This window comes from Schistocerca cancellata, chromosome 4 (genome assembly GCF_023864275.1).
Source record: "Schistocerca cancellata isolate TAMUIC-IGC-003103 chromosome 4, iqSchCanc2.1, whole genome shotgun sequence".
NCBI lineage: Eukaryota > Metazoa > Arthropoda > Insecta > Orthoptera > Acrididae > Schistocerca > Schistocerca cancellata.
Window position 1 is genome coordinate 445,297,315 of NC_064629.1, and position 23,722 is coordinate 445,321,036.

Sequence of the window (23,722 nt, forward strand, 5' to 3'; positions counted from 1 at the left end):
CATGTGTAAGATATTTTACATTCTACTTTTAACTTACCAAAAATTACAATGGTTGAGTCTAGCTTCAAAAAATTAACTGCTGATGAATTTTAAATCAAAAACATGTCAACAGACAGGGAAACTATTGGACAATTTGACAAAATCTCTTACATAATGGCACATCCACTTTATTTCATGAACATTTTCAAAATGTTGTGTCACAGGGAACAAATACTTTCAGCCTCAGGTGGATCAGCAACAGGCAAGGGGAAAGGAGAAATTGCAGTACACACAGTACATTTTAGCTATGAAGAATATTTATTTCTGTATCTGCATTACAATGTGTTTCAACAGACAAACAAAGAGACATAAATACTAAGAGTTATTTACAGTTGAGGAAATTCCTTGTAGTTACTGGAATTTGAAGCGTCTGTCCCTATAGGCAACCTGTCCAGTACGAAGTTTGTGTTCTTGTTCATCCTGAAAGACAATTAAAAGGAAAATACAGTATTACATTAATGTAAAATACAATAATTATCAGTGGCAAGAAAATATTCAATTTACGTATCACACTTCAGAAACTTGCATTTTTTAAAGTGTACTCCAGGGTTCTCTTACACAAATACACACATCTGAAGCATAAGAGATAAATGTAGTGTTCAAAATACATTTCTTAGAAATAATATAAAGTGCATCAGTGACAGTCAAAATCTTGGCTGCAAAATATACACAAACACAATAAATGTTTTGAAAGGGTGTGGCTGTCTACAGTTAGGAGGGGAAGCAAGGCCAGGGGTAGAACACGCTGGCAGACTACGTTCACTGGCCGTATCATAAAACCATGTTAACTGAATGGCGTCAAAATGAAAAATCAATACTTCAGTTATTAGCTACACAAAAAGAAAGTGTTTGTTTAAATTAATTATAAATGATTCATATGGAATGTGACTGGCCTTGTTAGTGGAACTCCTACTTATTTGTAGAACCATTTTTACACTAGTATTCATTTTCTGTAGGTCATGTAAATTAAATTATTGTCAGTTACAGTAGGCCACAAGCCAGACATGATCATATCATCATGTGCTGAAACTGCATACCTCCACCACAGTTTACTGACACAGAGAAAATTATAGGCAATTCGAAGGGAAGTTGTAATGTCAACATGACAATGTCAGCAGTTTCATGACCAGAACCAAGTAATATAAAATAAAGTTAAATTTACAACCTAAATAGGAGTACATTTAGATATGGTACTGCCTTCTGCATGAATGAGTATCTGATTAAGCCTATACTTTTATCCCTGCCCCTAGTAAAAGGCAAGGCTAAGTCAACACTCATGAGGGAATAAGTGCAGATTACAAATCTCTATGCACTCTATGTACTATGTGCTTGGTATCCTCTACATTTGCCTTTGAGTTTTATTGTCATCAATAAAAACAAACCAGAAACATCATCAAAGGAGCAGAGTATTGGCACATGGACTGTACCAAGTCTCTACAAACCTGGTAGCTCCCAAAATGTAATTCAAGAAGAACAATATGAAGCAAGTAACCACTCACAAAATTACCTGATAAGGTAGAAGTTCAGTAAATACCTTTGTCAATACCATTCTGAATTGGGATTCTGGCTGATTTTTCACCATGCTCAACAAAAGCAAACCAGATGAGGAAAAACACAAAACAGCCTTTTTTCATACCTTTTATGAATGGAATACAGTCCACCATGAATTTTTTCCTTCAAGAAACTACAGTACACCAACAACACTACCTTCAAGTGCTCAAAGAATTTTGTACACTACAGAAAATAGGCATGCTTTGTCATTACCAAAGAACAGGCTGCACCACCATGAAAATGCTGTCAGAGACACAGAACTTGTGAGGTTTAGGTAAAAAAATAATATCATGGCAGTTCTGCACCAATCACATCTGACCACTGTGATTTTTTCCAGTTACTTGGAAAGAAAAAGTGACCTAAAAGGAAAACGTTAGCAGAAAACAGTAGAGATGAAACAAGTATCACTGCAGGCACTATGTGGTATAACTTCAGATGGCCCTAAAAATGTTTCCATCAATGAAATGTAAGGACAAATGTAGTATGTCCAATGAGCATTATTTTAAAGGTAATGCAATTCTGTACATTTTCTTTGGCATACATAATGTACAACTTAACAATTCTCATTATTTTTGCATCTGAATATAGGAGTTCAATTTATAACAGGAATACTGTCCTAATGGGTTTCTACTATTAATACTACAACAGTAAAAATTGATCAAAAGGTACCTATCAACTTTTATTTTCACAATAAAGAATTCCGTTTTTACCATTTTTCCACCAAACTTCGTGAAGTATATATAGAACAATAGGAGGGGTGAACTAACCACTGGCACAACTCATTTTTATAATACTGCTCTTCTGATAATTACAAAGGCATTTTGTTGCGTTTTGCTTTGGTCAGCAATTCCTGTCTCAAATGAGGATAGTCGCACTGTTAGAAAGGGTGTGACACCGGATGCTGGAACGTAACTTTACAGCCAAATTTCGTGTGTTGCTGTCGTTACTTGCCTCAACAGTTAGATAGCGTTCTTTGGCCTGTAAAACTGTTTTCAATCATGTTGTGTCTGTAGGTCATACTAATAAAGATATTTAGCACATTCTAGAAAACTCATATATTTAATCGGAAATGATATATCAGATCACGATGGTATTTATCTGCCAGAGTCAACTGACAATGAAAGTAGTGAAACAGAGGAAGAGTTGTAGTAGATGTCTCCCCATCACAATTCTTTCCACAACAATCTCAAGAGTCAGCTAGAGATGGGACACAATGGATGGACACTAACATGTCGTCACAACGAAGAAGAACACAGGAGGGCCCACTGCATATTCCTGCCACCAAGTGCGTGACTCAGTCATCAGTGCCTTCAGGCTTCTTTTAGAATTGATGCCACGTACCATAAAAACACACAGAACTGAAGACTCTGAACAAAATAAGAAAAACACCACTCGGAACATATTGGAGGAACTGGAGACAATATTAGTTGTGCTATAGGTGTCCTGTTGGATGACCCTTAGTCACATTATTGAGAGCGTAATTTTATCACTGATAAAATGATGACGCATTTTGAGTGTATCAGATTCCTCCACTTCAATGAGAAGTCATACCGAGCTCAATGCACCCCTGCTGAAAAGAGCGCTCTTATTTCTGAAATAGAGGATAAGTTTGTGCAAAACTACCTCCCCTGTCACAATCCTGCTGAAAATAATACAACTGATGAGCAACTACTTCCAAGTAAAGCAAGATGCAGATTTACCCAGTTTATGCCAAATGTAACTGACAAATAGAGACTCAAGTATTGGATAGCTGTAGATGGGGCATCCAAGATCATTGCAATGCCTTACCATATCTTGGTAAGAAGGTAGGTCAACCAAACAACCGGCCATTGGAAGAGTAAATTGTTCTTAGGCTCATGGAGCCTTTTCTAAACCAAGGAAGGAACATTATAACTTTTTCATATTCATTTAGCTTGACAAGAAACCACAGAAGGAAATGTTATTAGTGGGAACAATGAAGAAAATTCACCAACTTGTGAAGAAGAACAATTCTGACATAGATACCATCATTTTGAAAAAGACTGATAAGCCAGAGAGCACCCAGACAGGATATCAAGTAACAATGAAGGTGAATGCCATTATTCCAGCACACTAAGTCTTGAAGTAGCAGTGAGGGGAGAAGGAAATAAGAAACCAGAAACTGTGACCTTCTATAATGCCACAAAGTATGCTTTAGACATCGTTGATCAAATGATTCGTTAATAGCAAACTAAAGTTGCTATCAGAAAATGTCTGATATGTCTTTCACAATAACCTGTACATGGCAACAATGTGCAAGCCATGTAGATAAGGACTGGCCAAGGAGTAAAAGCTTTATGCACATGTAATGTGCTGCTTGCGTGGGGTCCGAGGCTCAGCCTGTCTCATCACTACTCAGTAAGTCTCAGCTTTGTTCGGTCTATCTCGGCTGTGCTCAATCCATCTCTTCAGGAACATCACGACAGTTCATTTAGCAATGTGATGCGCCACTGTTTTTCCCGACATTTGGTGTAGCATCCTCTGCTCGACATAACTTTCTTCATTTCAGCGGAATCTTAGTGACAGCACTGTTTATCCCTCACTATCTGCTCATGATATAAAGGAAGATCAAAGGTCTAGCGGTTGCTGCTCAAACATATGCAGTCTACCAATCTATCATCACAAGCCTTCAAAAATGAACAGAGACCACAGTTCTTTTTTGAGGAGAAGGCTGGGAATTCTTGGTATCTATTATGTCTATTATGCAATCATATAATTGATGGGCATCACAAATTTACTAGGGAACGGTATTACACCACAACACAAACAGAGTTTAAAGAATTAATTGACAATGAAAGAGCAAAAAATTACAACAGCCAATAGATTTATCCAGAATTTATCATTCTGTACATCAAGAAGCACTTTGTGCTAAATTTGCAGGCACGTTCATGATGAAATTGGGGGTATAAACAGTAAATTTTCTGAAATTGCATGCACTATTACTCCGTCAGTTTCAACAGTTTTTAATACAAATAAACAAAGAGTATGGGTACATTACACTGATGGTAGGCAATGAAAACCTCTTACCTCTACCCCTACCTCTCTGTGGAAACTTGTAATTCCACTAACAAGTGACTCAACAATCAAAGATTTGGAAGTGCATGGATTTCTCTTATCTGTCAATAACTAGGCTTCTATTACATGGTTACACATGCAGCAACTTTCTGTACTTTATATTATTTCCTAAAAAACCATTTTTTCTTCATCTGCAAAATGGAGTTACGAGGTTTTCATTGACTACAATTGATATATTCCAGTGGAATATGTTTGTTAGATCAAGGGGCATGGCTGGAATGATTTTTCATGTTAACACCCACTATTGTTGAATTTCTGATGTAAAAAGGAAAGCAGGAAGCAAAATTAAAAAATCCAGAACAGGGTGCAGATCTCTCATTCTTAGTCGACTTGACTGCACGCACGCACGTACGCGCGCGCACGCGCACACACACACACACACACACACACACACACACACTCTCTCTCTCTCTCTCTCTCTCTCTCTCTCTCTCTCTCTCTCTCTCTGTGTGTGTGTGTGTGTGTGTGTGTGTGTGTGTGTGTGTGTCACTATACTATTTGTTCTGTTTTGAATGCACCATATGCTGGAACCGAGTAGTTTCGTATGTACCATTAGAAAATGAGAAAATGCTGTCTACAATATAAATTACTTTGCCTTTATATTGTTTTTTAATTTCACCACATATGAACCCTGGGTTTTTGGGGAGCAAAATAACTGATGATGGTTCGAAATAGAGAGGATATAAAATGTAGACTGGCAATGGCAAGAAAAGCGTTTCTGAAGAAGAGAAATTTGTTAACATCGAATACAGATTTAAGTGTCAGGAAGTCATTTCTGAAAGTATTTGTATGGAGTGTGGCCATGTATGGAAGTGAAACATGGGCGATAAATAGTTTAGAGAAGAAGAGAATAGAAGCTTTCGAAATGAGGTGCTACAGAAGAATGTTGAAGATTAGGTGGGTAGATCACATAACTAACGGGGAGGTATTGAGTAGGATTGGGGAGAAGAGAAGTTTGTGGCACAACTTGACTAGAAGAAGGTATTGGTTGGTAGGACATATTCTGAGGCATCAAGGGATCACCAATTTAGTATTGGAGGGCAGTGTGGAGGGTAAAAATCGTAGAGGGAGACCAAGAGATGAATACACTAAGCAGATTCAAAAGGATGTAGGCTGCAGTAGGTACTGGGAGATGAAGAAGCTTGCACAGGATAGAGTAGTGTGGAGAGCTGCATCAAACCAGTCTCAGGACTGAAGACCACAACAACAACAACAACAACAACAACAACAACAACAAACCCTGGGTGGTTAGTGCAAATTTTACCCATGTGCTGCTATACAGTTCTACAAAAATTAAGCAGATTGTGTTTCACTATGTCTTCATGACTTAATATAGTTATGGTATTAGTTTTACCTAATACGCTAAGATCAAATATGTTGGTTATGTGTTTATGATTTCTGCTATTTTCATTTATTAACACATAAATGTGTCCCACATCTTTCACTCATCATGTACGCTGCACACCATTGTTCCTGAAGAACATGGTAAGCAAAAAAGTGCACTGTGAACATCACACTCACAGATCCAACTCTTTTCATACACTTTCATACTGAATTTCCTCAAGTACTCATTTTTTTACCACCACCTATTGTCTTTTGACCTACAAGGGTAGTAATCATAATGAAACTGAATATATTAATTTTACATACATAAATTGAACTGTTAAAAATATATTTAAATTTTATAACTAATTGGTTAACATAGCAAGGGGGTGGGATAAGAGGGAGTGAAAACAGTAACCCAACCCTAGCCAACGAATTGCTAGTCAGCGTGCTGAACCACTGAGCCACAGTAGCGATATATCAATTACTACTCAAAACTCCATCATATCCTATGTTTAGACAATATTTTACACACATTTTCAAAGAAAGGGAAGGAATGATGTCATATCGGGGCATGTGTAATCAAAAACAAGACAGCTGTGTCCCTTCTCTGAGCCGATTGCAGTACAGCTGACGATCATTTCAGCACTCACTCAACACTGATTTCTAGTTATTGCGGAGGGAGCACTATGAAACAAGTCTTGTTTCCAATACTTTAAATGTGTTTTTCATCTCATATTCAAAAATAAATGGCATAATTTAAGTGCAATATTTACAGTGTGCTGTAATGTATTAGCACATGATCACTGGATAAGCATGCCCTATGGAAATATTTATGTATTTGTACACTACTATTTTCATGCACTAACACCTTCAATTTAAGAGCCAAGTAATTAGACATTAGACAAAATAAACGTGACAACAGTTGTGAAACTGTCAATATTGCTCTACAACATACACATGAATACTGGACAGAGAAGATGAAAAATGGCTGCATAACACAACACTTATTCTGATAAATTGAAAAGCATGGGCATGCGATAGCATAAGTAGAACTATCACTAGTGGAAATATTTATCCAGTTTTATGTGAAAGTAACAGAGTACAGCAAGATAATAAATGATTATAACGATGCATTACAGAACAGTGCGGTCTAATTTTAGCATAACATGACATCTTAAATTAGATTCTTCATGCTACAAATAGACTTCAAGAAGAATATAATTATTCCAATCCCAAAGAAAGGAGGTGTTGACAGATGTGAAAATTACCGAACTATCAGTTTAATAAGCCACAGCTGCAAAATACTAACACAAATTCTTTACAGACGAATGGAAAAACTGATAGAAGCCGACTTCGGGGAAGATCAGTTTGGATTCCGTAGAAATACTGGAACACGTGAGGCAATACTGACCTTACGACTTATTTTAGAAGAAAGATTAAGGAAAGACAAACCTACGTTTCTAGCATTTGTAGACTTAGAGAAAGCTTTTGACAATGTTGATTGGAATACTCTCTTTCAAATTCTAAAGGTGGCAGGGGTAAAATACAGGAAGCGAAAGGCTATTTACAATTTGTACAGAAACCAGATGGCAGTTATAAGAGTCGAGGGACATGAAAGGGAAGCAGTGGTTGGGAAGGGAGTAAGACAGGGTTGTAGCCTCTCCCCGATGTTATTCAATCTGTATATTGAGCAAGCAGTAAAGGAAACAAAAGAAAAGTTCGGAGTAGGTATTAAAATCCATGGAGAAGAAATAAAAACTTTGAGGATCGCCGATGACATTGTAATTCTGTCAGAGACAGCAAAGGACTTGGAAGAGCAGTTGAACGGAATGGATGGTGTCTTGAAGGGAAGATATAAGATGAACATCAACAAAAGCAAAACGAGGATAATGGAATGTAGTCGAATTAAGTCGGGTGCTGTTGAGTGTATTAGATTAGGAAATGAGACACTTAAAGTAGTAAAGGAGTTTTGCTATTTGGGGAGCAAAATAACTGATGATGGTCGAAGTAGAGAGGATATAAAATGTAGACTGGCAATGGCAAGGAAAGCGTTTCTGAAGAAGAGAAATTTGTTAACATCGAGTATAGATTTAAGTGTCAGGAAGTGATTTCTGAAAGTATTTGTATAGAGTGTAGCCATGTATGGAAGTGAAACATGGACGGAAAATAGTTTGGACAAGAAGAGAATAGAAGCTTTCGAAACGTGGTGCTACAGAAGAATGCTGAAGATAAGATGGGTGGACCACATAACTAATGAGGAAGTATTGAATAGGATTGGGGAGAAGAGAAGTTTGTGGCACAACTTGACTAGAAGAAGGGATCGGTTGGTAGGACATGTTCTGAGGCATCAAGGGATCACCAATTTAGTATTGGAGGGCAGCGTGGAGGGTAAAAATCGTAGGGGGAGACCAAGAGATGAATACACTAAGCAGATTCAGAAGAATGTAGGTTGCAGTAGGTACTGGGAGATGAAGAAGCTTGCACAGGATAGAGTAGCATGGAGAGCTGCATCAAACCAGTCTCAGGACTGAAGACAACAACAACAACAACAACAACAACATGCTACAAATATGGGTGGCTCCTAGGACTGACAAATATATACTTTATTTATTTGATTACTGAATAATAAAAACTGTACAAAAAGAATGTGCCAAGAACAACTTGTTTTTAGTGGTTAAGAATGTAACCTGTTGCGTACAGCTTCAAATAGGGAAAAAACTTATCTTCCAAAGAACAAGCAGGATGCCATAGCAAGATAATATGCAAATGAACAGGACCATTCAAAAATCATACAACATCATCATCATCATCATCATCATCATCATCATCATCATCATCATCATCATCATCATCATCGTGTGTTCTGCCCTAGGGCAGGTCTCCAAACTTTGCTCTCCATACAGTCTTGTCATTTGCTACCCTCTTTGTTTTCTTGTAATTTTTTTATATCCTTATACTCTCCACCAACTTATCTTGTATCTTCTTCTCCTTCCATTCATCATTCCTTCCACAGCATCCATCAGTAAACAATCTCTTTATAAAAAGTCAAAGCCAATCGTGCTTCCTCTTCCTGTTAACTTTAAATTTCTCTCTCTTCCCCCAATCTTCTCACTGCCACCTCATTTCTCACTTTGTCTACCCATTTTATCCCTTCCATCATCCTCCAAATCCACATCTCAAATGCTTCTATTCTTCTTTCTTCTACTTTCCTCAGAGTCCGTACCTCAGCTCTGTACAAAGCCATGCTCAATATCCAGCACTTTGCCAGTCTCTTTCTGAATTCCCTGACCATGCACCCACATACAAGTCTCCTCTTATTAAATGCCTCTTGGCAATTGCTATACATGTTTTCACCTCCTTACTGCATCCCATGTCTTCTGTAATTATGCCCTCTGAGATATTTGAAAGCACTAACTTGTTCTCTATCTTCCTGCCCTATCTTTATAGTAACAGTTTTCCTGCACTTATTGCTATACATTTTGTCTTTTTCTTATTAATTCTCATTCTGAATTTCTCACAGGTCTCATTTAATTCTTTTAAAATTACAATCCTAGTCCTTTCACTCTCTGCCAATAACACCACATCGTCCGCAAGTCAATCCCACACTTATCCTCCCACCACCAACCCGCTCTCCTCTTTTTCGTCTCAAACATTTCTGAGTAACATACATGTTACACAAAACTGGGGAGAGACAGCAAGCTTGCCTCATTCCCCTTCCAAATGTGCTTTCCTCTGTCATCTCATTCCCAATCTGCACTGGTATCATCTGTTATAGGTATCGATATTTAATCAACCTTCTATCCCTCCAGTTGACTCCAGTCTTCCTTAATATGTAAATTAATTTATTGGACTGTACTCTATCAAAGGCTTTCTCCAAGTCAATAAAAACAGTCTAAACTTCTCTTTCAATGTGTCTCTCAACTCTAATTCTCAACAGTCAAATTGCATCTCTTTTACCTTGCCCTCTTCTAAATCCATACTGTTCCTCTGCAATACTTTTTGCCAGTCTACTGTGAAGTCTTCTGTTTATCACCCTTAGAACTTTTGCTGCATGAGAAATCAAACTTATGGTTCTAAAAGCCTAACATTTCTTGGCATTGCTTTTCTTCTCAGTTAGTATCATTAATGCCGAGGTAAAGTCATCCGGCCATTTACCTTTTTCATTATCTTATTAGCTATGTAAGTTAACTTTCTCACACCACTACTCCCAAGGCTCTTTATACAACTCTATTGGTAATCCACCAATTCCACTTGCTTTATGATTCTCTCTCTCTCTTAAAGCCCTTTCTACTTCTCCTTCCAAGAAACGGCATCATTTGTCCTGTTCTGTAACTCTCGTCTCTTCTTCTAACTCAATAATGTTTGGTTTTTCCATCAGCCTTATATATGCACTCTATGTATTCCTGGCACCTGCCCAACACTTCCTCTGTTTTATGATCCATTACACTGTAACTTATTTCTATTTGGATACTTGTCCTGCTTTTCTTTGCTTCAAAGACTAGGTCAGCAGCTAATCTATACATTACTTCATATCTTCCTCCCTTTTCTAGTTTCTCTATTTCCTTACATTCCTCTTTCATCCATGTCTTCTTGCCTCTTCTGTTTCTGTTCTTAATTCATTATTCCACTTTCTGTAGATTCTTTTCCCTTCCTCAGTTCCTAATGCCTTACATCTTACCAAGCAGTGTCTTAGTGAACTATTCCTTCCTTGTTCTTTCGAACTTCCACGCCTCTCTAACTACTTCTGCAGATTCATTCAGGTTTTGTCTCCTCCTCTTCTATTTCTCACTTGCACTCTCTTCTTTGGATCCTCTATACCCTTTTGAGAAATGTGTTTTCCAACTCAGCTCCCTTACCTTCTTCCTTCAGTCTTTCTCAGTTAAATTTCTCTCTTGGCTTTCCTCCTCTCATTCTCTTCAACTTTATTTGCAAGTCCATCACCACCAAGCTGTGGTCCAAATCTGTTGGCTCCTGGGTATGCTCTGACATATTTTATGCAGTTTTTGTACCTATACTGAATTATGATATAATCAATTTGGGATCTGTCCTGCTTCACCCTAGATATCTACATATATCTTCATCTTCTATGATGTTCAAACATTGTGTATCACAAGAGATAATTCTCTGTGGAAATTAACCAGCCATTCACCCCTCTCATTCCTGTTTCCCAATCCAAATCATCCACCCACATCCCCTCTTTTCCGTGTCCTACAACTGCACCCAAATTTTGCATTAGGACGATGTAGGCGTTAATTTTTTCTTTATCCATAATTTATTGAATCTTTTCATTATATTTTTCTGCTTCTTCAATGTGTGGGCTTGTTGGGACATGTATTTGTATTAAAACAACATCGTTATTGTCACCTCAATATCATCATCATCATCATCATCATCATCATCACCATCATCATCATCATGTCCTTCGTCTATGTACTCCACTTTCAATACATTTTTCATCTGCCATTTTCCTATCACAATTGCTACACCACAGCTGTCACTGTTCTCTCTGTTCGAGTAAAACAATTTATACTCTCCACAACCCAATTCTCCTTTACATGGGCATCTCACTTCACATGCACCTGATACATCCAGTCTATTCTTCATTATTTTCTGTCTGACATTTTCCAGCTTGTCGGTCTGAAATAGTGTGTTACAACCCTTAATTTCTCTTTTCTCATCCTACAATGTTTACTTTTCCTTCTTCATCCTCTTCCAACACTTCTGCATTTGATCTTGATATAATCTCCTCCGAGATATCCGACAATTATACAAATACAATATAACAATGGCTATTTAAAAAGAGACAGAAAAGCCACAGAAGATTGTGAAATAAACAAACCTGACATGAAGCCAGAGACTGCAGTAGGAAATGTGTCAGTGTGTCAGATCTGAAGGGATGATGGCCTTGGCCACACCGCACACTGAACAAATAAACAAAGGAACTAAAAATAATGTTGAAGTTAGTTTGTTAGCTGGTTTGGGGGAACGAACCAAACAGTGAGGTTATCAGTCCCATTGGATTAGGCAAGGATGGGGAACGAAGTCAGCCATGCCCTTTCGAAGGAACCGTCCGGCATTTGCCTGAAGCAATTTAGAGAAATTACGAAAAACCTAAATCAGGATGGCTGGATGCGTGTTTGAACCATCATCCTCCCGAATGAGATTCCAGTGTGCTAACCACTGCACCACGTCACTCAGCTGTAGAAGTAACAGATCCAAAAGAAAAGTCAATTGATACATGACGCAACAAGAAAGCAAATATTCTGAAAAATTTGGAAATACCTAAATGTGGAAACACTATAAAAGATGCACCAGAAACTGTTACGTAAGTGAAGGTTCTGGATGTAAACGAAGCAAAACTGACGGAAGTTGTGCAGCCAAGCGTTCTAAATCTACAGCCTATGAACACGCCTCTCCAATGAAAGTATACTGAGAACAATCAATGAAGGGCAACAGGTAGATTCCACATTTCTAGATTTCCAGAAAGCATTTGACATGGTGCCCCACTGCAGGCTGATAACCCAGGTACGAGCATATGCAATAAATTCACAGATATGCAAGTGACTCAAGGACTTCATAAATAATAGAACCCAGTATGTAGTCCTCGACATTCAGTATTCATCAGAGAAATGTGTAGCATCAAGTGTGCCCCTGGCAAGTGTGATAGGGCTGCTATTGTTCTCTATATACATAAATGATTTGGCAGACAAGGTGGGCAGCAATCTGCGATTATTTACTGATGATGCCATGGTGTACAGTAAGGTGTCGAAGTTAAGTGACTGTAGGAAAATACAAGACAACTTACACAAAATTTCCAATTGGTGTGATGAATGGCAGCTAGCTCTTAATTTGGAAAAATATAAGTTAATGCGGATGAGTAGGAAGAACAAACCTGTAATATTCAGATACAATATTACTAGTGTCCTGCTTGACACAATCAAGTCATTTAAATATCTGTGCGTAACGCTGCAAAGCAATAGGAGGTGGAACAAGCATGTGAAAACTGTGGTAGGGAAGGTAAATTGTTGACTTCGGTTTATTGGGATAATTTTAGGAAAGAGGAGGAGACTGCACATAGGACGCTGGTGCAAACTATTTTTGAGTACTGCTTGAGTGTTTGGGATCTGTACCACATCGAATTGAAGGAAGACAATAAATTCAGAGGCAGCAGCTAGATTTGTCACCAGTAGGTTCGAACAACACGTAAGTGTTAAGGAGCTGCTTCGAGAACTCCTATGGGAATCCCTGGAGGGAAGGCGACATCCTTTCCGAGAAACACTATTGAGGAAATTTAGAGAACTGGCATTTGAAGCTGACTGTATAACGTTCTACAGCTGCCAACACACATCACACATAAGGACCACAAAGATACATGAAACTGGGGCTCATATGGAGGTGTACAGTCATTTTTCCCTCACTATTTGCAAGTGGAACAGGAGGAGAAATGACAAGTAGAGGTACAGGGCACCTTCTGTCACGCACGGTACGGTGGCTTGCTGAGCATTTATGTAGATGTACAAAGTTGTAAGTGGAGATACAAGTATTAAATGCTTAAGGAAATGTACTTTTGTACACAAAATAAAAATATGGTCTGATTCCCACACTCAACAGACATAAAAAACAGTAGTTCGTGAGTTGTGATACAAAAATTTCTAATCACAGTCCTTGGTTACTGAAACTAAGCAAGCAGATACTAGACAGAGGCAAGTAATACATGCCTTCATGAATAATAAACACCTGCCTGTTTTAAATGACGCTTTCAATGGAGCAGCTGCCTTCTACAAGATAGCTGAGAACCTTTTGAAGTAATAAGGTAAGATCTGGGAGGAGGAGGATATTAGTGTTTAACGTCCCGTCGACAACGAGGTCATTAGAGACGGAGCGCAAGCTCGGGTGAGGGAAGGATGGGGAAGGAAATCGGCCGTGCCCTTTCAAAGGAACCATCCCGGCATTTGCCTGAAGCGATTTAGGGAAATCACGGAAAACCTAAATCAGGATGGCCGGAGACGGAATTGAACCGTCGTCCTCCCGAATGAGAGTCCAGTGTGCTAACCACTGCACCAACTCGCTCGATGTAAGATCTGGGTTTCAATAGCAGTTGGTGGTGTGATTTTGTGGTCATTGTTCAAAAATTTGTTATACAAATGATGGTTTTTTCCAATAAACAAGACCAAAATTACTGCGACATTATTCATCATTATCACTTAACAAAATAGTGAATGACCAGCTTCGTAAAACCAAAGATAAATGATGTGTCTAAAGGTTAAGAAGAAGTTTGCTGTTTGTCCAACGAGTTGTTTTATTCAGTGCATAAAATTAGTGTTCAACAGTCATAAAAGTGGTGATGGTCATAGATAAGGTCAATATTCAATCACATTAATATTATGTGGGAAATTACTTCATGTACTCAGCAAGTGTGACTAAAAGTTTGAATCAGAATCACTAATACACCTGGTTCAAAACAAAAAGAAGTAAAAACTAATTTTATATACATAATATAAAATGAAATAAAAGTCAACAGATTCAAAGGAAAATACCAAAATTACAGTGGCAAAATTCTTTCACGAGGAGGAGGAGGTGAGTACAGTCCACTCCTAACAAATTAACTGCTACAGAATGAATTAAATGGGGCTGTTTAGAATTGCACATCACAATATTACAATGGCATCCAAATCAGTTTTTATCACTTTATGTACTATGGAATTAAATTGATTGGGTTGAGAATAAGTATTTACACTGAATCAACAGTAGAATAATTTTGACAGCTGGGTCAGTTCAAAAATTGCATATTCACATGCAGAAACACACCAATTTCTAATTCCGTACACTTCAGGCATCCTTCAATTACTCTAACTGATGCAAGCTGTTAAATGAGCCCAGAACTACCTCACTCTAATGCCACTATGATCACTTTTAAAAAATATATACGTGGTACATATCAGTTTCAATATATTGGCACATGTAGATATCACACATGAATTCATAGCTATACATAATCATTTTCTGTGTTGTTCTACTCATTTTCACTACTGTACAAGATGGAAAGAAAGACAACACTGTGATTCACCTAAAGAGCAAATGAAATAGTTGTGTATTTAACTCTGCCAATTAAATAGACATTATCTACAAAATGAAAGAAGAAGCAGTTTGTTAAACAAAGTTAATTTGCAATGGTTAATACAATATGGAACTATTTTACAATTACTTCATCCCTACACACTGTCAATTGTGCCATCATCATAAAATTTGTTCTTGTAACAAATCGTGTACCACTGTTTATAAACCAGTTCATTGCAAAATATTTTTCTCCTTCTGTATGAAAATATTTAATCAATTATATTATTCAATAAGGTATGCTCTAGAATACTTGCGCTCTCTCTCTCTCTCTCTCTCTCTCTCTCTCTCTCTCTCTGACGTAAAAAATCCTAATGTGCACAATTCATGAACTGTTCTAACCAAGAAGCTGCTATCTGCGCACTATGTACACCTTACCTATTTAGAAGGCCCTATAGTTCTCTACCCAGCACATCAGGTTGACAAATTTGCACTCAAGAGTGTCAGAGAATCAGCATAGCCTTTGCTTTAAAGCCTTCTATGCAGATCCGAATCAGAGCCATCCACTTGGTCCAGGATACAGTACTACTAATTGTTAGCTAAGTTACCAAACCCCACTGGTGATGGTAGTCGTCAACACTTCAGCCAGCCACTAATATGAATTAAAAATTACCTTAGAACCCAGGCTCAGGAATCTTAGTAAAATCATACAACTAACATTTGTTGTTGAAGTATGCAGGAGCAGCCTGGCACCTAGTATCCCACGTTCACTATTAACCTGTTGATGTACAATCTGTGCATGGTTGCCACTGACACATGGACAATGGCAATCCAGATTTATCAGGCACACTTGAATGAAGCAGCATTAGTGCTGCCAGGTAACACCAGTATAATGAGCTCGTCCCCATTACAATGTAGTGCAGCAATTTGTAGCCTATTAACTGTACCTACTGTAGCTGCTGAATTTATGTTGCTATCAATGCAAGTAACTATGTCTGATAAATTTAAAAGGTGTATCATCTGAGACTGACTAATTAGTACTGAATCACACAAAAAAGTGCTAACTTTGCTACAGCTGGCTGAGGTTCCAAACACTATTAAGGTTTGCACACATGGCCCCATATGTCATGAAGCACACGAATAAGTCAATATGCCACGCTAAAGAAAAATCTTGAAGGAGTATGTAAATTAGACTGCATACAACTACCCTATGCAAAAAAGATAACTACATGAGTGTCATGAAAACGCACATACAGCAACTAGAAATTAAAAAGCACCAATGAACAAACAAAAAAAGCTTGTAACTATTCACTTCCACACACAATCATGTAATATAGTGACTAAATGTATTGCTCTGCACATTTTAAGTACTATGACTATTATGACTGGGCACTTAGAGCTTGATTAATTTTCTTCCCTATGTAATATCCAAATGCATAACAATCCCCAGTTCAATAGATTTTGTTGTTCTGTCTTGCACTGTGCGTCTCTCGAAAGTCCCTTCTACACAGTCATCAGGCAGCAGAGAAATAACTAACCTAGGCATAGACAATATCAACTAGTCCATAAATTTGGAACATTCTTACTTTTTCTATATGAATCCATAAATGTTCATTTACAAGCTGTAAGTGCAATACAGCTGAACTGTTTTGATGTACCTATTTCCCAAAATGAAAACAAAATAATAATGAATATGTTTTTGCCTTATCCATTATCTTTAAACTATTTACAAAAGAAGGAAATCTACTACCTTAAAACTCAAAAGCACCTAAGCACGCAGCTACAATATAATAAGTAAGTGTGGTGTTTAAAAACTTTGTCTGTGACATGACAAAGCACAAGGATTTAGTTCAAAAATTTTTGCTAATGTCAAACTCACCCTCTTCTTCTTTATAAACCATATGAACAGTGCCATAGGTGCTGCAACCAATGCAAGGCCATAGAATGAAGACTTTGGTGTTGGGCGAAAATGTTCATATTGCGTAGCACGCATGGCCATAAATCTTTGCACTCCTGTATCCAGCTGAAAAAAACACATAGCAGAAATTCTTATAACTGGCAATCAAAGAACAGGAATAATAAGCATTTATTCAGTGTGTATAGAAGCTAAACGAGTCAAAATACTATAACAATACTGGTTTTTAAAACTCAACTCTACATTGTAAGGAAATGTATTTTCTGAAATGTTCCTTTATCTTTGGAACATGTAAACAATTAATCAAATTGGCAGCTTTTCTAATGAATTGTCAATTTCCTGTGTCAATACAGAACAGAAGATATTCCATAAATGTTGAAATTATTCAAGAACACATGGTTTTCAGTAAGAAAACTATTTTCATTGACAAGAATGCTCACTCAGCAGAGGAATGGTTATCCATTCTTCACTCTTTAACTGGTGACCTATGGAAGACTTTCGACCACTGATCTTTGGCAGATGACACTTTTACAAAATTATATAATTCTTCTTAAGCTGCATTACACATGAAACAGAGGTGAAAATTACACTTCAATATATGACACGTCATCTCCTGCAGACTATTAGTTATCTTGAGAAAGAAGTGCCAAGTACAGGCAAGTTATTTTAGTCATTGTAATTTATTTAACTGGGCATACTTGACTAAACATTGTAATAATTACACCAACTCTCATTTTTCTATGTAAAACTCTTTCAAAGTGCAGGAGTACTCTTTACATAAAATTTAGCATACTATTTCTGCTCGTATGCCTAAGAGCGTCAGCTATTTGATACTCGCCAATTATCAATATCACGTTGTTCACTTCTTCGGCTTCACCTCTTGCTAAAGTTTTCTCAGGTGTGCTTTGTGTGGATTACATTCTAATATGACCACATTAGAGTTATAAGGGTCCACCAAATTTGGATGAATTTCCAGTGCTGATAAACCGTCCGGACCATATTTTACCCTGGCATAGCGTTAAAATTTATCCATTTTAACAAAACACAAGCAGCATGACAACTTTAAAAAGTAGTATAAAAACCATAATGCAAGTCACAGTGATACTTCTGATACTGTACAACATGTATCAAGGTGGCAAAATCAATGTCATTGATATACACACCATCAGTCAGGCAGAGTACTTTCATAACATTTCCTTCATTAAATACTGCACACAACTGTTAAGGGGAAGACTAGTCTCACCACAGATTATGTGAACAATAGACCTGTATGTGGAGTATTAGTCCAGTCAAAAAAGGAAAATTAGGACAAAAAATTCATTTAAGTGCAAATTTTTGTACAGTCATAGGAGGGAATGCCATCAACAATATACCAAAAATCCTGACTGATGGGGTACAAGCATTGGGATGTGTTTAAAGGTCACCCCCCCCCCCCTCTCTCTCTCTCTCTCTCTCTCTCTCTCTCTCACACACACTCTCTCTCTCTCTCTCTCTCTCTCTCTCACTCTCTCTCTCTCACTCTCACTCTCTCACTCTCACTCACATATCTACAACTTCTGTTCTGACAAAAATGTTTTCCAGCATAAAATTAAACTACATCAAATTTACTCCAAAAGTGTGATTTTTCTCCGGGATTATTGAAGATAATGTTTTAATGGCATAAAATTGATGTTAACTGTTAAATTATGTGGGTTAAGAACAAAAATTAAATGTGCGTACCCCATCTCAGTGAAGTTGAATCATATTAAGCGATAAACTGTATTTAGGGGGCACGACAGGCTGGACAGTGATAGGGGTATTACATTTGAAGAGACTTCTGTTAATACACAGACTAATAGTTTCTGGGATAATGTAATAAAAGACGCAACTGAGATAAAAATTTGTGACAACACCCTCAACAAAGATGGCAGCTTGCAGCTAAGCAAGGCTTGGAACCCGTCCATTAGAAGGTTGAAGCAAATGCGTAACGAAAACATTACCTTACATAGCGCTGGAGTGAGTGCCAAAGACATTGCAAAAGGCAGCACCGCTATACAAGGATGGTAGCAGCAACCAAAAGACAGTCACCACTCAACAATGGCCGAGGAGTACTTGGCCAAAAGATTGTGCATTTTAAACCACTTGAGGTGGGTGGAAGCTGGAGAGAATTTTGTCAACGGTTGAGAAGTGTTTAATTTGTAAGTAAGCTGTCGTCAGTGGCCTATGTAGTGTTGGTGGGAAAGGGACTGGATTATTAAATGTGGCCCCTAGTAGCTGTCTATCATTGTGTATTGTAAAGCAGTGTAAGTGTGTTTGTGTACTTGATTGTCAATTAATAAATTAGCAGAAATTTACTCCTTTTCTCTCGCCATTAATTGTGTTACTGGTAGACTTCATAAATCTATTCCCTTCGGGAACTCCTAGTATATGTATTGTGGGCTGCACTGAGTGGAGCCCCTTACTGCCCAGCCACAGCTTATTCAGAAACGTGGATCTGAATCTGAGTGATGGAATGAGGCTGAACACATCCAAGTATAAAACATTAATCTACTGCCAATGATTTACTTGACTTACGCTGAAATTCAATAACACCTACGTGACCTACTTCCACCACAGAATAAGCCAATTTAAGGCTCTGGGCCTCTTTGTATCTTCGGAGAACTGAGGCTTGGGTGATGCATTTGACATTTCATACGCTGTGGAAAGTATTCAAGCCAGTGATAATGGAGACAATGAAATCAACATTGTTGAATACATTTTGACAGCATGCTACAAATGGATGGACTCTTTAGGGTGGTAGGCAGTTGACAGATACAGCTGCTAAGCTTTTTTACATAACAGCTCACTTCACTACTGCAAATACGTACCACTAAATAAAAATTCCACCATAAACGTATGAGCTCATTGAAGTTATTTTATGCATTCACATAAAGGAATTGGACAGGAAATGCCAGGGAGGTATAGTCAGTCTGCAAACCGAAAAGAGAGCATTGCTTGTGGTGGCGGAAGAATACTACCGCTGCCACGCAGGATGACGAGTAATCAATTCCCCCTTTAGCAGCGTAAAACAGTAGGCAGAGATTTACATTGATTCTGTCACATGCTTTTCTTGTTTTAGTGTTATTAGTTACTCTTACCTGCATTGCATGTAGTGTTAATGCACTTTCTGGAAAATAAACACCCCTATGCATGTCTGTACACTGTGTCCCAGTGATTTCTAAGCTGAGCTGCAAAAGTATTGGTGTAACTTTGTGAAACACCCTGTATTTACTGCTTGTGACAGGAGTCAGGCGGAGTGAGTGCAGATTCGCCTGCTCCTCTTCAGTTTGCAGTGTAGTTGGGAAGCGCATGACCATTATCTGGTAACCTGACTTCCATCACACGTCTATGCACATCACCCTCAGTTTGTCACACTTCCAAAACACCATTTATCCCATACACAGTTCTACTGCACATGGATGGGGTACATACACATTTAATATTTGTTCTTAATCCACTTTGTTTAAGTTAACACTAATTTTATACCATTAAAACACTATCTTTAATTATCTGCAATTTTTTTCCATTTTCCATCTCCTGCAATGTGGGAATTATTGGTCATAGAGAAAAATATGAATAGGACCTTTTTTGCAGTAAATCTAGCGTAGTTTAATTTTGTACTGGGAAATATTTTCGTTGGAGGTAGCGGTTTTAGAGTTATTCCAGAAAAAACATACCGTGACCCTCAAAATGCACCACCAACCCCACACTCACATCCCATCAGTCAGTATTTTTAGTGTATTGTTCATGGCAGACCGGCCTACCACTGTACAAATATTTGCGACTAAACAAATGTGAGATTACACGAATTCCAACCTCTCCTCCCCCCCCCCCCCCTCAATCTTCGCTGACTGGGCTACATAATTGGGATATAAAACAAAAAGTGATTTATTTCGGCGCCAGAGAGTACTGACGAAAAGAATAGTTGCTTTCAGAACCCACGTTATATATGACCAGAAATTCTCTCAAGGGTTCTTTCAAATATATTTTGTCTGGGTTTGTTGAGGGATTCATTGACGTCTTCGCACATAGCTTTTCATACAGAAGTGTGCATTTCTACGAAGTTTCGCCTGCCTGCCTGCCTCCAAGTTTTCTCTTTAACCACTGACACACTGGCTCTCGCACTTTTTCCCTCAGTTTAGTTGGCATGAACTTATCCTCTGAACTTTTAACAGCATACCATCACACAAGCTAGCTTTGTGTTTGACTGATTAATACAAGCAACTCCTTGTTGAGGCACCATATGCAGTAAATCTAGATCAAAGCGGAATTTATATAATTCGGAAGTCTGGCCAAACCTAACAAATATTTAAGTCTCGAAGCATTCAGTATACTTTTATATGCTAATTTTTTTGTGTAAAGCTGAACGTGCCTACATCTACATCATTACTCTGCAATTCACGTTTAAGTGCTTGGCAGAGGGTTCATCGAACCACAATCTCCCTACCATTCCACTCCCGAACAGCGCGCGGGAGAAACGAACACCTAAACCTTTCTGTTCGAGCTCTGATTTCTCTTATTTTATTTTGATGATCATTCCTACCTATGTAGGTTGGGCTCAACAAAATATTTTCGCATTCGGAAGAGAAAGTTGTTGGTGACCGAAATTTCGTAAATAGATCTCGCAGCGACGAAAAACGTCTTTGCTTTAATGACTTCCATCCCAACTCGAGTATCATATCTGCCACACTCTCTCCCCTATCACGTGATAATACAAAACGAGCTGCCCTTTTTTGCACCCTTTCGATGTCCTCCGTCAATCACACCTGGTAAGGATCCCACACCGCGCAGCAATATTCTAACAGAGGACGAACGAGTGTAGTGTAAGCTGTCTCTTTAGTGGACTTGTTGCATCTTTTAAGTGTCCTGCCAATGAAACGCAACCTTTGGCTCGCCTTCCCCACAATATTATCTATGTGGTCTTTCCAACTGAAGTTGTTCGTAATTTTAACACCCAGGTACTTAAAAAGTTGAATTGACAGCCTTGAGAATTGTACTATTTATCGAGTAATCGAATTCCAACGGATTTCTTTTGGAACTCATGTGGATCACCTCACACTTTTCGTTATTTAGCGTCAACTACCACCTGCCACACCATACAGCAATCTTTTCTAAATCGCTTTGCAACTGATACTGATAAGAGAACTGCTCAGATTGTCACCCAGGTCATTTACATAGATCAGGAACAGCAGAGGTCCCAGGACGCTTCCCCTGGGGAACACCTGATATCACTTCAGTTTTACTCGATGATTTGCCGTCTATTGCTACGAACAACTGAGACGATACCCCATAGGCCCGCAGCTCGATTAGAAGTCGCTTGTGAGGAACGGTGTCAAAAGCTTTCCGGAAATCTAGAAATACGGAATCAACTTGAGATCCCCTGTCGATAGCGGCCATTACTTCGTGCGAATAAAGAGCTAGCTGCGTTGCACAAGAACGATGTTTTCTGAAACCATGCTGATTACGTATCAATAGATCGTTCCCTTCGAGGTGATTCATAATGTTTGGATACAGTATATGCTCCAAAACCCTACTGCAAACCGACGTCAATGATATAGGTCTGTAGTTCCATGGATTACTCCTACTACCCTTCTTAAACACTGGTGCGACCTGCGCAATTTTCCAATCTGTAGATACAGATCTATCGGTGAGCGAGCGGTTGTATATGATTGCTAAGTAGGGAGCTATTGTATCAGCGTAATCTGAAAGGAACCTAATCAGTATACAATCTGGACCTGAAGACTTGCCCGTATCAAGCGATTTGAGTTGCTTCGCAACCCCTAAGGCATCTACTTCTAAGAAACTCATGCTAGCAGCTGTTCGTGTTTCAAATTCTGGAATATTCCATTCGTCTTCCCTGATGAAGGAATTTCGGAAAACTGCGTTCAATAACTCCGCTTTAGCGGTACAGTCGTCGGTAACAGAACCATCGGCACTGCGCAGCGAAGGTATTGACTGCGTCTTGCCGCTTGTGTACTTTACATACGACCAGAATTTCTTCGGATTTTCTACCAAATTTCGAGACAATGTTTCGTTGTGGAACCTATTAAAAGGGATCTCGCATTGAAGTCCGTGCCAAATTTCGCGCGTCTGTAAATTTTCGCCAATCTTCGGGATTTCGCGTTCTCCTGAACTTCGCTTGCTTTTTCCGTTGCTTCTGCAACAGCGTTCGCCTAACGCGGAAACTAAATGCAAATTTTAAGATGTAAGTGATATGTCACTCTATGATACGGAAAAAAGCTTGTACAGTACTACTGTATTACTTTATACGTTAGTTATTCACGTCTATACAAGGACGCAACTTTTAACACGAAGATTGTGTAAGCCCTGACTATGATGATACGTGAAAGACGTGATTGTTGTTCCTTTAAACAATGGTTTTACCCGGGAAGGTAAAAAATTGCAAAGAAATTCGCATATTTTCTGCCAGTTTCAGTTGACTTTTAACACTACGTGATAACATGACGTAGAACAAAAGGTATGTGCCACTAACATTTGACGAAATGTTTTAGGTAATCTAGGCGAGTGAGAAAGACAAACTCTATGCGAGAAATAATGTTGGGATTAAAATGTGGTAAAACACACATTTATGAAACTCTAAGGAACGACGATAGGATACGACATGAATGAATAAAGAAGAACAGGCAAAGAAAGGCGAAGACGTCGGGAAATGAAATTAACGCGATGGCGTGGGAATGGTTCGTAAGTGTGCGGGCGAGCTTATCT

General features: G+C 38.4%; 1 protein-coding gene across 1 annotated transcript in view; it reads right to left on the minus strand.

Annotated features, from left to right (window-relative positions):
* Window positions 1-278: 278 nt before the first annotated feature.
* Window positions 279-23,722, minus strand: part of LOC126183415 (uncharacterized) — a 101,173-nt gene continuing 77,729 nt past the window's right edge. The window contains exons 2-3 of the mRNA XM_049925365.1: window positions 16,943-17,086; window positions 279-459 (exon numbers count right to left, since the gene is read on the minus strand). Of these exons, the coding sequence (XP_049781322.1) occupies window positions 391-459; window positions 16,943-17,086 (213 nt within the window). The 3' untranslated portion in view covers window positions 279-390. The remainder of the gene's footprint in view (window positions 460-16,942; window positions 17,087-23,722) is intronic.